Below are 14,764 nucleotides of genomic sequence, written 5' to 3'. Positions count from 1 at the left end.
TAATTTATTTTGCTCCTTTGCACCCCATTATTTTTATTTCTACTTGGCACATTCTTCCACTGCAAATCTACCATTCCAGTGTTTTACTTGCTATATTGTATTTACCTCGCCACCATGGCCTTTTTTTGCCTTTACCTCCCTTATCTCACCTCATTTGCTCACATTGTATATAGACTTATATTTCTACTGTATTATTGACTGTATGTTTTGTATATAAGGAGAACACCCCTGGTCAACCCTACTGCCTCTGATCTGGCGGACTCACTAAACACAAATGCTTTGTTTCTAAATGATGTCTGAGTGTTGGAGTGTGCCCCTGGCCCTGGCTATCCGTAAATGAAAAAAATTGAAAAAAGAAGACGGTTTGCTTAATATAAGGAATGTGAAATGATTTATACTTTTACTTTTGATACAGAAGTATATTTAAAACCAAATACTTCTAGACTTTTACTCATTTTCTATTAAGGTGTTTACTTTTACTCAAGTATGACAATTGGGTACTTTTCCCAACACAGAATTTATTTTCAAGTGTGAGCATGGTTGGTGAAGGTGTCAGAAATGATAAAATACTAGAGTCACTTAATTAGCATAGTCCCCTCGAAAAGGATTCATATTAAACTGAATAATGGCTTAGTCAAATGATTGCACTTTCTCATGAAAATTAAGCTATGCCAAATAAGATTCTTTAGAGATTCGTCTCGATTTAGCCATCTTATGCATCGGGAACTTATAAAGACAGCCAATGGTTCAGAGGAGAATGCAATAATTATGACACACCACAGAATGGGATTGTCAACCAAGTGGTCAAATGGACAGGACTTCTACAAGTGTAGTCACACAACCATCTCTGTTACATATTAATGTATCCAAGGAATACCTATAGTGCGGACAACACTGTTTTGAGTCTGAAATGACAGAGGATTTGGTGTGCTGTCCTCTTTCTGAGAGGGGGCTGACAGGCACCTTTATAGGAGATGGAGGCGTTATATGGGTTTTCCATGCGTTGGCAGTGTTACATGTTGGTTCTAGTGGGAGCACACACATTGCTAATCCATTTAAGCCATTCTGCCTTGTGTTTTGATACAGACCGTCTAAAGGCGTGAGCTTGCTCCCCTTGTGTGGGTGAATTGACCTTGAGTTACAGACCTGAGCCTATCCACGTACCAAAGGAGCTAAACCTCTATATTTACACTTAGACAGACAGGTAGGAAAAATCTCACTATTCCAAGGCAACAGAGCATAAAAGATTTGAGTCCACCCCCATGCAAGAAAGGTCCTTGTCGGATTAAAGCAATCATATATGGAGCAATACCCTTATGATAATATTTATACGTGCAGAGGATAACAGAGCTGGAGCAACTCTTCTTGGTCACTAAATCAAAAGGGAGAACCCAACAGGTGAGCATGTTGATTTTGCAGACTCTTGTGTTCATTGCTGATTTCATTGACTATCTCTGCCTCTAAATTTCATTTCTTAGTGTGTGTGTGTGTAAGCTAGTAAATATCTGAATGGCATGTGTGTTACCCCCGAATCTTTATGTTTGACTGTAATTTTTGTATTTGTCATGCTCAAAATAGATGACACAGCTTGTGGAGAGAGGAATAACTCAATCTGGAAGGGACTAATCTGAATAGAAGAAAAATATAAGAAAAATGCCATTGATAAATTGATAGTGTCATGTTCATTTGAATTCTAATTGGTTTTATATTGTGTGAATGTTAAATTGTTACTAATGTTGAAAAGTTGAAAGCCTTTCATGGGATTTGATATTTAAATTAAGATTTTGAGATGTACTGTACAAATGTATTCTCTTAATTGTCTCCCCTTTTCACATTCTAATTTGCTTTGGTACCCTGGCTGTAGCGTTTTGTAATGGAATAAAATAATAATACAATAACAATACATTTTTCCTAATTTCAAAAGACTCAGTGTAGCACAGATTATTTGATAAACTAATTGACAATTTAATCTGAACATTTCATGTAATCTAATTCAACATCAGTTTGGTGATAAATTTCATCTAAGAGGGCTATGTTGATGTAGAATAATCTATTCTCTTAATGAGTGAAGTAGCTTCCAACAGTATACTATCTTTTTCCTCCCAAATCTACTATTGGTTTTGGCTCATGACCAAATAGAAAATGACTCATGTGATTTGATTAGAATCTCTCTTTGCGCATCTGTATATCTCAGATATTGATGGCATTATCTCTGACAAACATCTTTAACAGATCCACAGCAATGCCCTCCGAGCGGTTGTGAATCACTGATTGAAATGATACATAAAATGTCCATTTGGGAGACCAAGAGGGAATGTTATGTGGTCTGAGAAATCTCAGTTAGGAAACCTGCCATTATGGCCATAATCATATTCAGGTTGTAAATGAATAAATAAAATGTATCATATAATATAAGTGACACAACAGGTGAGGTACTTTTGTCTGGTGCTTTGGCAAATGTGGCACACACAAAATCAAATCAAATTTATTTATAAAGCCCTACTTACATCAGCTGATATCTCAAAGTGCTGTACAGAAACCCAGCCTAAAACCCCAAACAACAAGCAATGCAGGTGTAGAAGCATGGTGGCTAGGAAAAACTCCCTAGAAAGGCCAGAACCTAGGAAGAAACCTAGAGAGGAACCAGGCTATGAGGGGTGGCCAGTCCTCTTCTGGCTGTGCCGGGTGGAGATTATAACAGAACATGGCCAAGATGTTCAAATGTTCATAGGTGACCAGCAGCGTCAAATAATAATAATCACAGTGGATGTCGAGGGTGCAACAGGTCAGCACCTCAGGAGTAAATGTCAGTTGGCTTTTCATAGCCGATCATTCAGAGTATCTCTACCGCTTCTGCTGTCTCTAGAGAGTTGAAAACAGCAGGTCTGGGACAGGTAGCACGTCCGGTGAACAGGTCAGGATTCCATAGCCGCAGGCAGAACAGTTGAAAATGGAGCAGCAGCATGGCCAGGTGTACTGGGGACAGCAAAGTGTCATCAGGCCAGATAGTCCTGAGGCATGGTCCTAGGGCTCAGGTCCTCCGAGAGAGAGAAAGAAAGAAAGAGAGTTAGAGAGAGCATACTTAAATTCACATAGGACACCGGATAAGACAGGAGAAATACTCCAGATATAACAGACTGGCCATAGCCCCCTGACACATAAACTACTGCAGCATAAATACTGGAGGCTGAGACAGGAGTGGTCGCGAGACACTGTGGCCCCATCCGACGATACCCCCAGACAGGGCCAAACAGGCAGGATATAACCCCACCCACTTTGCCAAAGCACAGCCCCCAACCCACTGGAGGGATATCTTCAACCACCAACTTACCATCCTGAGACAAGGCCGAGTATAGCCCACAAAGATCTCCGCCACGGCACAACCCAAGGGGGGGGCGCCAACCCAGACAGAAAGATCACGTCAGTGACTCAACCCACTCAAGTGACGCACTCATCCTAGGGACGGCATGGAAGAGCACCAGTAAGCCAGTGACTCAGCCACTGTAATAGGGTTAGAGGCAGAGAATCCCAGTGGAGAGAGGGGAACCGGCCAGGCAGAGACAGCAAGGGCGGTTCATTGCTCCAGTGCCTTTCCGTTCACCTTTACACTCCTGTGCCAGACTACACTCAATCATAGGACCTACTGAAGAGATGAGTCTTCAATAAAGACTTAAAGGTTGAGACCGAGTCTGCGTCTCTCACATGGGTAGGCAGACCATTCCATAAAAATGGAGCTCTATAGGAGAAAGCCCTGCCTCCAGCTGTTTGTTTAGAAATTCTAGGGACAGTAAGGAGGCCTGCGTCTTATGACCGTAGCGTACGTGTAGGTATGTACGGCAGGACCAAATCGGAAAGATAGGTAGGAGCAAGCCCATGTAATGCTTTGTAGGTTAGCAGTAAAACCTTGAAATCAGCCTTTGCCTTAATAGGAAGCCAGTGTAGAGAGGCTAGCACTGGAGTAATATGATCACATTTTTGGGTTCTAGTCAAGATTCTAGCAGCCACGTTTAGCACTAACTGAAGTTTATTTAGTGCTTTATCCGGGTAGCCGGAAAGTAGAGCATTGCAGTAGTCTAACCTAGAAGTGACAAAAGCATGGATTCATTTTTTTTTTGGACAGAAAGTTTCTGATATTTGCAATGTTACGTAGATGGAAAAAAGCTGTTCTTGAAACAGTCTTGATATGTTCGTCAAAAGAGAGATCAGGGTCCAGAGTAACGCCGAGGTCCTTCACAGTTTTAATTGAGACGACTGTACAACCATCAAGATTAATTGTCAGATTCAACAGAAGATCTCTTTGACTCTTGGGACCTGGAACAAGCATCTCTATTTTGTCCGAGTTTAAAAGTAGAACATTTGCAGCCATCCACTTCCTTATGTCTGAAACACAGGCTTCCAGCGAGGGCAATTTTGGGGATTCACCATGTTTCATCGAAACGTACAGCTGTGTGTCATCCGCATAGCAGTGAAAGTTAACATTATGTTTCCGAATGACATCACCAAGAGGTAAAATATATAGTGAAAACAATAGTGGTCCTAAAACGGAACCTTGAGGAACACCGAAATTTACAGTTGGTTTGTCAGAGGACAAACCATCCACAGAGACAAACTGATATCTTTCCGACAGATAAGATCTAAACCAGGCCAGAACTTGCCCGTGTAGACCAATTTGGGTTTCCAATCTCTCCAAAAGAATGTGGTGATCGATGGTATCAAAAGCAGCACTAAGGTCTAGGAGCACGAGGACAGATGCAGATCCTCGGTCTGACGCCATTAAAAGGTAATTTACCACCTTCACAAGTGCTGTCTCAGTGCTATGATGGGGTCTAAAACCAGACTGAAGCGTTTCGTATACATCGTTTGTTTTCAGGAAAGCAGTGAGTTGCGCAACAGCTTTTCTAAAATTTTTGAGAGGAATGGGAGATTCGATATATGCCGATAGTTCTTTATATATTCTGGGTCAAGGTTTGGCTTTTTCAAGAGAGGCTTTATTGCTGCCACTTTTAGTGAGTTTGGTACACATCCAGTGGATAGAGAGCCGTTTATTATGTTCAACATAGTAGGGCCAAGCACATGAAGCAGCTCTTTCAGTAGTTTAGTTGGAATAGGATCCAGTATGCAGCTTGAAGGTTTAGAGGCCATGATTATTTTCATCATTGTGTCAAGAGATATAGTACTAAAACACTTGAGTGTCTCCCTTGATCCTAGGTCCTGGCAGAGTTGTGCAGACTCAGGACAACTGAGCTTTGGAGGAATGCACAGATTTAAAGAGGAGTCCGTAATTTGCTTTCTAATGAGCATGATCTTTTCCTCAAAGAAGTTCATGAATTTATCACTGCTGAAGTGAAAGCCATCCTCTCTTGGGGAATGCTGCTTTTTAGTTAGCTTTGCGACAGTATCAAAAATACATTTTGGATTGTTCTTATTTTCCTCAATTAAGTTGGAAAAATAGGATGATCGAGCAGCAGTGAGGGCTCTTCGATACTGTACGGTACTGTCTTTCCAAGCTAGTCGGAAGACTTCCATTTTGGTGTGGCGCCATTTCCGTTCCAATTTTCTGGAAGCTTGCTTCAGAGCTCGGGTATTTTCTGTATACCAGGGAGCTAGTTTCTTATGACAAATGTGTTTTGTTTTTAGGGGTGCAACAGCATCTAGGGTATTGCCCAAGGTTAAATTGAGTTCCTCAGTTAGGTGGTTAACTGATTTTTGTACTTTGACGTCCTTGGGTAGGCGGAGGGAGTCTGGAAGGGCATCTAGGAATCTTTGGGTTGTCCGAGAATTTATTGCACGACTTTTCATGATCCTATATGCCACCCTTCATATAGGATTACATTCACTTAATGATTTGGGGTGCCCTTATAAAGGAAGTCTGAAGGCCTTATAAGATAAACGTTGTTTAAAGTGTGACCAAACATGCTGACCAGGCCGCTTGGGCACGTCCGCATGCACCATTGTGCGCATGTTGATTTTGTCCACCCACACCAGATGCGATAAGGACATGCATGTTGAAATATAAAAACGAACTCTGAACCAACTACATTAATTTGGGGACAGGTCGAAAAGCATTAAACATTGATGTTAATTTAGCTAGCTAGCTTGTTGTTGCTAGCTAATTTGTCCTGGGATATAAACATTGGGTTGTTATTTTATCTGAAATGCACAAGGGCCTCTACTCCGACAATTCATCCACAGATATAAGGGTAAACCGAATTTGTTTCTAGTAATCTCTCCTCTTTAGGCTTCTTCTTCTTCTTTGGACTTTATATGGCAGCTGGCAACCAACTTTAAGGTGCATTGCCACCACCAACTGGACTGGAGTGTGGACCTCAAGTCATCTTTAAATCACCCACGTAGGTATATGCTCACAAAACAATTATGAGGAGATGGCACGTGGGTAACATGCTGACCACACCGCTCGCGTTGCAAAATAAATGTACACAATAAAATAGAACTTGGTTCTATTTGTGACGCCATGCAAGTCCCGCCCTCCCATCTCCCCATTGGTAACATGCTGACCACACCTCTCGTGTGATTGAAAGATGAACTGAGGTCCACACTCCAGTCCAGTTGTTGGTAATGCACCTTAAAATTGGTTGCCAACCGCCATATAATGTCCAAAGAAGAAGTCTGAAGAAGGAGAGATTTCTAGAAAAAAACTTTTTTTACCATTTTATTTGTGGATTAATTGTCGAAGTAGAGGACCTTGTGCATTTATGGTAAAATAACCCAAGACAAATTAGCTAGCAACAGCAAACTAGCTAGCTAAATTGACATAAATGTTTAACGCTTTTCAACATGTGCCCAAATTAATATAGTTGGTTCAGAGTTTGTTTTGATATTTCAACCTGTGTGTCCTGATTGCGTCTGGTGTGGGTGGACAAAATCAACATGCGTGCGATGGCAAACACGAACGCACGTGCGCGGCATGGTCCCTAAGTGTTTCCCTACTGTAGCAGATACCTGAAGGGACCTGTTCTTCTTTTGGAAGCATTATGTACTGCACCCACTTAAGGACGCTGCAGCTGGCCATCAAGGCAACACTGTGGATGACACCAGTGAGGGCGGGGACAGACTGCAGATGTGGCTGCCGACTAAACAACATAACCATCACCCTGGAGAGAGAGGACAGTCACGGAAGCATCACCATCACCACATGCGCCGGGCTGTGCGAGACAACGGTAGCGAAATCGGGATAGACAGTACTTATTTATGGTTGTGTGTTTATTAGGTACCAAACTGGACAAGACGGACTGAAACAGGGAGGGCCTACCTGGACATATCTTTCTTATCTGATACAAAAAGATCTCTGTTGAGTGCCCTAATGAACACAACACTGTTGTTTATCTAAGAAGGTTACAATTGTTTTTCGTTACATTGAGTTATATTATGTTGCATGTGAGCTGTTGTGTAATATATTGTAGTGCAGCCATGCTACAGTTTCTGCTGTTTAATTTCATTGACTAGGACTATGTGCTAATTGAGCTAAATCATTAATTATACTACACCGTTTGATAAATACTGAACAAAAATATAAACACAACATGCAACAATTTCTAAGATTTTACTGAGTTACAGTTCATATAAGGAAATCCGTCAATTGAAATAAATTCAATAGGACCTAATCTATGGATTTCACGTGCCTGGGCAGGGCATAGGCCCACCCACTGGGGAGCCAGGCCCAGCCAATCAGAATGAGTTTTTCCTCACAAAAGGGCCTTATAACAAACAGAAATATGCTGTCACACAATGGCACCGACGGAGATGGCAGCATCGCGACTAGCTCTTAAGCAACTCTGCAGCATTTTGTTTGTTTATGTACTATCTTTTTTACATTATTAGCTCAGGAATTGTTTTGTGTCATTACATACAGCCAGGAAGAACTATTGGATATTAGAGCGGCGGTAACTCACCAGAACTTCCAGTATTACGACCAGGATTATGACTTCCCTGGAGCAGATCCTTTGTTTGCTCTCCCGAGAGCAATCACACTTATTCCAGAGGCTGACCCAAAACAACGCCGGTGAAGGAGAGGTACTCGAGGCGGTCTTCTGGTCCGACTCAGGAAGCGTGCACACCACCCACCGCTCCCGGGTATTTTACTCACTAATGTCCAATCTCTGGATAATAAAATTGATGAGCTCAAGGCGAGAGTTACTTTTCAGAGGGACACCAGGAATTGTAACATATTCGGCTTTACGGAAACATGGCTCTCTCAAGATATACTGTCTGACTCTGTAAAGCCAGTTGGGTTCTCAGTACATCGCGCCGACAGGAACAAACATCTCTCCGGGAAGCAGAAGGGTGGAGGTACAGTGGGGAGAACAAGTATTTGATACACTGCCGATTTTGCAGGTTTTCCTACTTACAAAGCATGTAGAGGTCTGTAATTTTTATCATAGGTACACTTCAACTGTGAGAGACGGAATCTAAAACAAAAATCCAGAAAATCACATTGTATGATTTTTAAATAATTAATTTGCATTTTATTGCATGACATAAGTATTTGATCACCTACCAACCAGTAAGAATTCCGGCTCTCACAGACCTGTTAGTTTTTCTTTAAGAAGCCCTCCTGTTCTCCACTCATTACCTGTATTAACTGCACCTGTTTGAACTCGTTACCTGTATAAAAGACACCTGTCCACACACTCAATCAAACAGATTCCAACCTCTCCACAATGGCCAAGACCAGAGAGCTGTGTAAGGACATCAGGGATAAAATTGTAGACCTGCACAAGGCTGGGATGGGCTACAGGACAATAGGCAAGCAGCTTGGTGAGAAGGAAAAAACTGTTGGCGCAATTATTAGAAAATGGAAGAAGTTCAAGATGACGGTCAATCACCCTCGGTCTGGGGCTCCATGCAAGATTTCACCTCGTGGGGCATCAATGATCATGAGGAAGGTGAGGGATCAGCCCAGAACTACACGGCAGGACCTGGTCAATGACCTGAAGAGAGCTGGGACCACAGTCTCAAAGAAAACCATTAGTAACACACTACGCCGTCATGGATTAAAATCCTGCAGCGCACGCAAGGTCCCCCTGCTTAAGCCAGTGCATGTCCAGGCCTGTCTGAAGTTTGCCAATGACCATCTGGATGATCCAGAGGAGGAATGGGAGAAGGTCATGTGGTCTGATGAGACAAAAATAGAGCTTTTTGGTCTAACTCCACTCGCCGTGTTTGGAGGAAGAAGAAGTATGAGTACAACCCCAAGAACACCATCCCAACCGTGAAGCATGGAGGTGGAAACATCATTCTTTGGGGATGCTTTTCTGCAAAGGGGACAGGACGACTGCACCGTATTGAGGGGAGGATGGATGGGGCCATGTATCGCGAGATCTTGGCCAACAACCTCCTTCCCTCAGTAAGAGCATTGAAGATGGGTCGTGGCTGGGTCTTCCAGCATGACAACGACACGAAACACACAGCCATGGCAACTAAGGAGTGGCTCCGTAAGAAGCATCTCAAGGTCCTGGAGTGGCCTAGCCAGTCTCCAGACCTGAACCCAATAGAAAATCTTTGGAGGGAGCTGAAAGTCCGTATTGCCCAGCGACAGCCCCGAAACCTGAAGGATCTGGAGAAGATCTGTAGGGAGGAGTGGGCCAAAATCCCTGCTGCAGTGTGTGCAAACCTAGTCAAGAACTACAGGAAACGTATGATCTCTGTAATTGCAAACAAAGGTTTCTGTACCAAATATTAAGTTCTGCTTTTCTGATGTATCAAATACTTATGTCATGCAATAAAATGCAAATTAATTACTTAAAAATCATACAATGTGATTTTCTGGATTTTTGTTTTAGATTCCGTCTCTCATAGTTGAAGTGTACCTATGATAAAAATTACAGACCTCTACATGCTTTGTAAGTAGGAAAACCTGCAAAATCGGCAGTGTATCAAATACTTGTTCTCCCCACTGTATATGTTTTATGATTAACGACTTATGGTGTAACTGTGATAACATACAGGAACTCAAGTCCTTCTGTTCACCTGACCTAGAATATCTCACAATTAAATGCCAACCATACTATCTCCCGAGATAATTTTTGTCAATAATAGCAACAGCAAACTAGCTAGCTAAATTGCCATAAATGTGTAATGCTTTTCGACCTGTCCCCAAAATAATATAATTGGTTCAGAGTTTGCTTTGATATTTTAACCTGCGTGTTGTGATCGCGTTTGGTGTGGGTGGACAAAATGCACGATGGCGCACGCGCGGAGCTGGTTTGGGTTCCGTGTAAGACATTTAAGAGTGTTAACCCTCGCAAGGCTGCCGGCCCAGATGGTATCCCTAGCCGCGTCCTAAGAGCATGCGCAGATTAGCTGGCTGGTGTGTTCACAGATATATTCAAATCTCTCCCTATCCCAGTCTGTTGTCCCCACATGCTTCGAGATAGGTACAGGGACAATGGGGGCTAAGAAAGCAAAGGTAATTGAACTAAATGACTATCACCCCATATCACTCACCTCTGTCATCATGAAGTGATTTGAGAGACTATTCAAGTATCATATCACCTCCACCTTACCTGCCACCCTAGACCCTCATTTACTTACTGCCAAAATAGATCCACAGACGATGCAAATCGCCACCACAACGCCCTGTCCCATCTGGACAAGAGGCATACCTATGTAATAATTCTGTTCATTGACTATAGCTCAGCATTCAACACCATAGTACCATCCAATCTCATCATCAAGCTTGAGGCCCTGGGTCTGAACCCCGCACTGTGCAACTGGGTCCTGGACTTCCTGACGGGTCACCTCCAGGTGGTGAAGGTAGGAAACAACACCTCCTCTTCGCTGATCCTCAACACTGGGGCTCCACAAGGGTGCATGTTTAGCACCCTCCTGTACTCCTTGTTCACCCATGACTGCGTAGCCAAGCACGCCCACTCAATCATCAAGTGTGCAGAACACACAACAGTAGTAGGCTTGATTACCAACAACGATGAGACAGCCTACAGGGAAGAGGTAAGGGCTCTGGGAGTGTGGTGCCAGGAAAATAACCTGACACTAAACATCAACAAACCTAAGGAGATTATAATGGATTTCAGGAAACAGCAGAGGGAGCACCCCCCATCCACATCGATGGGACTGCAGTGGAGAAGTTCCTTAGCGTACACATCACTGACAAACTGAAATGGCCCACCCACACAGACAGTGTGTTGAAGAAGGCGCAACAGTTCCTCTTTAACCTCAGGAGGCTAAAAATTGTGCATCTAATCAAAACAAGTGGACACTTGCAAAAACCATAATGCAGAATGGCAGAAAATGAAACATAGAAAATTGTGCATATAATTGGAGCGAAATAAGATTTTTGTGTGTGTATGGAACATTTCTGGATTTTTTTTTATTGTAGCTCATGAAACCAACACTTTACAAGTTGCGTTTATATTTGTGTTCTGTGTAGATCACAATTGCAGCAGAAGAGTAACACAATGAATCATGCAATAAAAAAAAAATGGTTTCCATTACCCGAATTGCAGACCGGTTTGAGCTGTCTTGCCAAGTCCTATGGTTATTGCCATGCCATTAGTTGACTATACGTCACAACGGATCCGGGACCAGGCCAGTGTTTCAACTTACTGGTATGCATGCGGTCGTTGGCAGGATCTGAACTATCAGGGCAAACGTTTGCCACACTCCCAGGGGGTGTGAAACTTCAAGGAGTGGTCCTACGAGGTCTACCTGGAAGGCTGTCCATCCGGGGCCAACCCCTACGTCATACCTGTTGCCAAAAGATGTGACTGCATCAAATGCAAGACGGACAACTCCAACTGTGATTGCATAAGCATGGCAACACCCAGATGTGTAGTTAACCCACTAGAAACGTAATACTGTAGAGTTGAACTGTGGCTGCTCCAAAACCCTATATTAAGCAATTTTGACTATTTTATGATACTGTTTCCATCACTGATGTGCTAGCACAATAAAACACTTCAGTCAAAGTATTTGCTTTTAATTACAAGTATCAAAAGTAAATGTAATTGCTAAAATACACTTAAGTATCAAGTAACAGTATAAATAAGACAATTATAATAAACAAACCAGAGCCTCGTGTTCTTTTTTATTTATTGATACCCAGGGGCACGGTCCAACACTAAGATATAATTTACAAACGAAGCATGTGCTTAGTGAGTCCGCCATATCAGAGGCAGTAGGGATGTTCTCTTGATAAATGTGTGAAGTAGACCATTTTCTTTCCTGTTACACATTCAAAAAGTAACTTTTGGGTGTCAGGGAAAATGTATTGAGTAAAAAGTACATTATTTTCTTTAGCAATGTAGTGACGTAAAAGTAGTCAAGATATAATAAAGTACAGAACAAAAAAACTACTAAAGTAGTACTTTCCAGTTTTTATACACCACTGTGACTATGGGTCATTTATCACTACCCAAAAATAGACCTAATATGTCACAGAAAATAATTGTGAAATTGCACAAAACACCCTGTATTAGAGCTCATCTGTGGTAAAGCAGCACACTAGTTTTAGCCGCTTAACACCTCGTGGACATTTGAAGGAAATTGATGCAAAACCACACATACAATACTGAAGAAGTCACCAGTAATTATTATAAACTTTTCGTAGGCCTGACCACAAGGGTTGGATTCTGGACACTCACATTTTAATATGAATTAAGACCAATGTAATTGACAGCTGTGGGCACAAAACAACTATATGTAAATCACTAATAAAAAACAAGTGGAGAATTGCAAAAACCATAATGCAGAATGGCAGAAAATGAAACATAGAAAATTCTTCACGCATGCATACTTTTGAGAAAAGGTCAAAACAAATCTCCATTTTTCTCCCCTTGCATAAGTTCTTGTAGCGAGGCGTCGGTGAAGTGTATGTGCATACACTTTCTTGAATTGAACCTCTGTACAGGAATTAAACGACATATGCAGTGTCTATAACACCTGGTTGAAACCATTGTGGGAGAATTATTTCTTATTCATTTACTCTTGACACATAATCAAATCAAGTTTCTCTTTTGGCAACTTCAGACCATTTCTTATTCTCGCTCTACAGAAAGAAAAAAATATATTATTGATCTCAACAACAGTCATAGTTCAATGTCTAAGTGTGAGGGAGACTAGCCAGCGTACTTGTTGCGGATGATCTCTCCCCCCTCCACCTCAACCTGCTCGTAGAGCCACTTCCGGTCACAGCAGCACTCCACGCCACACCTGCGGGAGCTGCACTCGGGGCAGGGGTAGAAGCAGCCCATGCAGTCCCCGTCCAGGCAGTCACACATGTCCTTGCCGCAGGAGAGCAGGCGGCCTTTGTTGTCATACACTTTACTCTTCGCCCCTAGTCTGTCTGCAAATACACAAAAACGGGAACGTATGACAGCCCTGTCCGTTTTCTCTGACCTGCCTCCTGCAAGTAACTAAAGTCTGCGTCTTGCATCATTTACGGAATGACACTGCTTTCTGCTGGATTACCTTCTCCCTTACACTAATTTTCACTGGCTAGTCTCTCCAGTAAAAAAGGCAACAATTCGAAACGCAATAATGACAAGCATACATTGCAGCCTTTGAGGAAAGTAGCGGAGCAGTGCACCAATGCAGTGATGGATTCTGGAAACATGTGTCCACTCTTATCGGTCAGTGTTTGAGGAGACTCCTCCTCGTCCTCCTCCCCGTCTTCTGCCATCACCTCTTCCCTGCAAAAACTAAAAAAGAACTGAGTGAATGTTGATGACAAGGGGAAGTAGGCTCTTGTGCATTTACACTAACATTAATTTAAACATCATTGAGGGGTGATTTACCAAAAAATGTAAAGCATGACATGTGCGTGAGCTGAGAAAACATGAGACACACCGTGCCAGTATCCCGGGTACTCTGTCGTTTCTCTTTGGCCTTGCTCTTCTCCAGCGCCTTCGCCCTCTCCCGGTCTGATGGTACCCCGAAGCGATTAGCCACATTTGTGTCCTTGGTCATCATCCCCCTTTTTCGTAATTCAGGCTGCAATGTTTTTAACATACATCTGTTAACATCTTATAGTCTAGTTGAATATTTTTTTTTTTTAAAAGACAGTAGGCAAAGCTCGATGGAGTAACTATGAACATTACCTTCGATGAATCAGCACCAAAACTGGTGGGCACTGCATCTTCCCTAAGAAACTGTTTGCCATTGTAGTCTCGGAAACAATCTGGGTTAAAATGCTCTGAGCAGAGGCAAGTGTTAGGTGTAGGGATGAAGTTTTTCATCCCCAAACTTTGTACCCATTGGTTGGCAAGCTGAGGTTTACTGATGGGGAACCTAAGAACAATAGGACAAGAAACACTGCTTAACACAAGCAAGCGCAGCTGACACATGCATGCATGCATTCCCTCTCTCTCGCACGTATAAACACACCTAATTTAGCTAACTAGACTCAACAGCGACTATCTAGTTAGCTGGCTAACGACTAGCGACAACAACATTTGAAGAAAGAGTTTACTAACGATAGCTTGAAGCCCTTTACTCCTTACCTGTAAAATCTTATTTCTGACCCTTTGATAAACTTGTTGGTGCAGCCGTTTACTGCACAGGTGACAGGCATGATGAACCTCCCTCTCGTATGGTCTGATACCTATTTATTTAGTAACAATACAACCTATCAAAAGCACGCTTCCACAACTCCTGTGATTCTTCTTCTATTATATAATGGCTGTCTGCAAACATACGTTTGCCGCCACCTACTGTGCTGGAGTGTGTAGTCAATGACGGTTTACAACATTAGCGCCACATTTCTAAATCCTCTTACCTAACTCAGTAC

At 42.5% G+C, this 14,764-nt stretch overlaps 1 protein-coding gene across 6 annotated transcripts; it reads right to left on the bottom strand.

Annotated features, from left to right (window-relative positions):
* Positions 1 to 12,051: 12,051 nt before the first annotated feature.
* Positions 12,052 to 14,662, bottom strand: LOC139575056 (THAP domain-containing protein 3-like). Of its 6 annotated transcripts, none has more exons than XR_011674871.1 (5): positions 14,478 to 14,661; positions 14,076 to 14,265; positions 13,825 to 13,968; positions 13,529 to 13,667; positions 12,052 to 13,321 (listed from the first exon to the last, which is right to left on the bottom strand). XR_011674871.1 is itself a non-coding variant. In XM_071400028.1 (4 exons), exons 1-4 carry the CDS (start codon positions 14,546 to 14,548, stop codon positions 13,602 to 13,604), a joined length of 471 nt encoding a protein of 156 aa, XP_071256129.1. In that variant the 5' UTR covers positions 14,549 to 14,661; the 3' UTR covers positions 12,052 to 13,601. The 6 variants fall into 6 exon arrangements, 4 of the variants coding, with proteins under 4 accessions (XP_071256129.1, XP_071256128.1, XP_071256127.1 ...); XR_011674870.1 differs by having other exon boundaries at positions 13,184 to 13,321; positions 13,529 to 13,676; positions 14,478 to 14,662; XM_071400028.1 differs by having other exon boundaries at positions 12,052 to 13,667.
* Between the last annotated feature and the right edge of the window lie 102 nt (positions 14,663 to 14,764).

This window comes from Salvelinus alpinus, chromosome 5 (genome assembly GCF_045679555.1).
Source record: "Salvelinus alpinus chromosome 5, SLU_Salpinus.1, whole genome shotgun sequence".
In the NCBI taxonomy this organism is placed as follows: Eukaryota; Metazoa; Chordata; class Actinopteri; order Salmoniformes; family Salmonidae; genus Salvelinus; species Salvelinus alpinus.
Note: the sequence above shows the minus strand (reverse complement) of the source record. Positions and strands in the feature narration are given on the sequence as shown.

Bases quoted from the DNA above. Each gene is read 5' to 3' on its own strand.
- LOC139575056 (XM_071400025.1), bottom strand. From the start codon at position 14,548: ATGCCTGTCACCTGTGCAGTAAACGGCTGCACCAACAAGTTTATCAAA. The intron at 14,266-14,477 runs GTAAGGAGTAAA...TATTGTTCTTAG, and splicing joins TCAGAAATAAGATTTTACAG to GTTCCCCATCAGTAAACCTC. The intron at 13,969-14,075 runs GTAATGTTCATA...AAAACATTGCAG, and splicing joins TTGGTGCTGATTCATCGAAG to CCTGAATTACGAAAAAGGGG.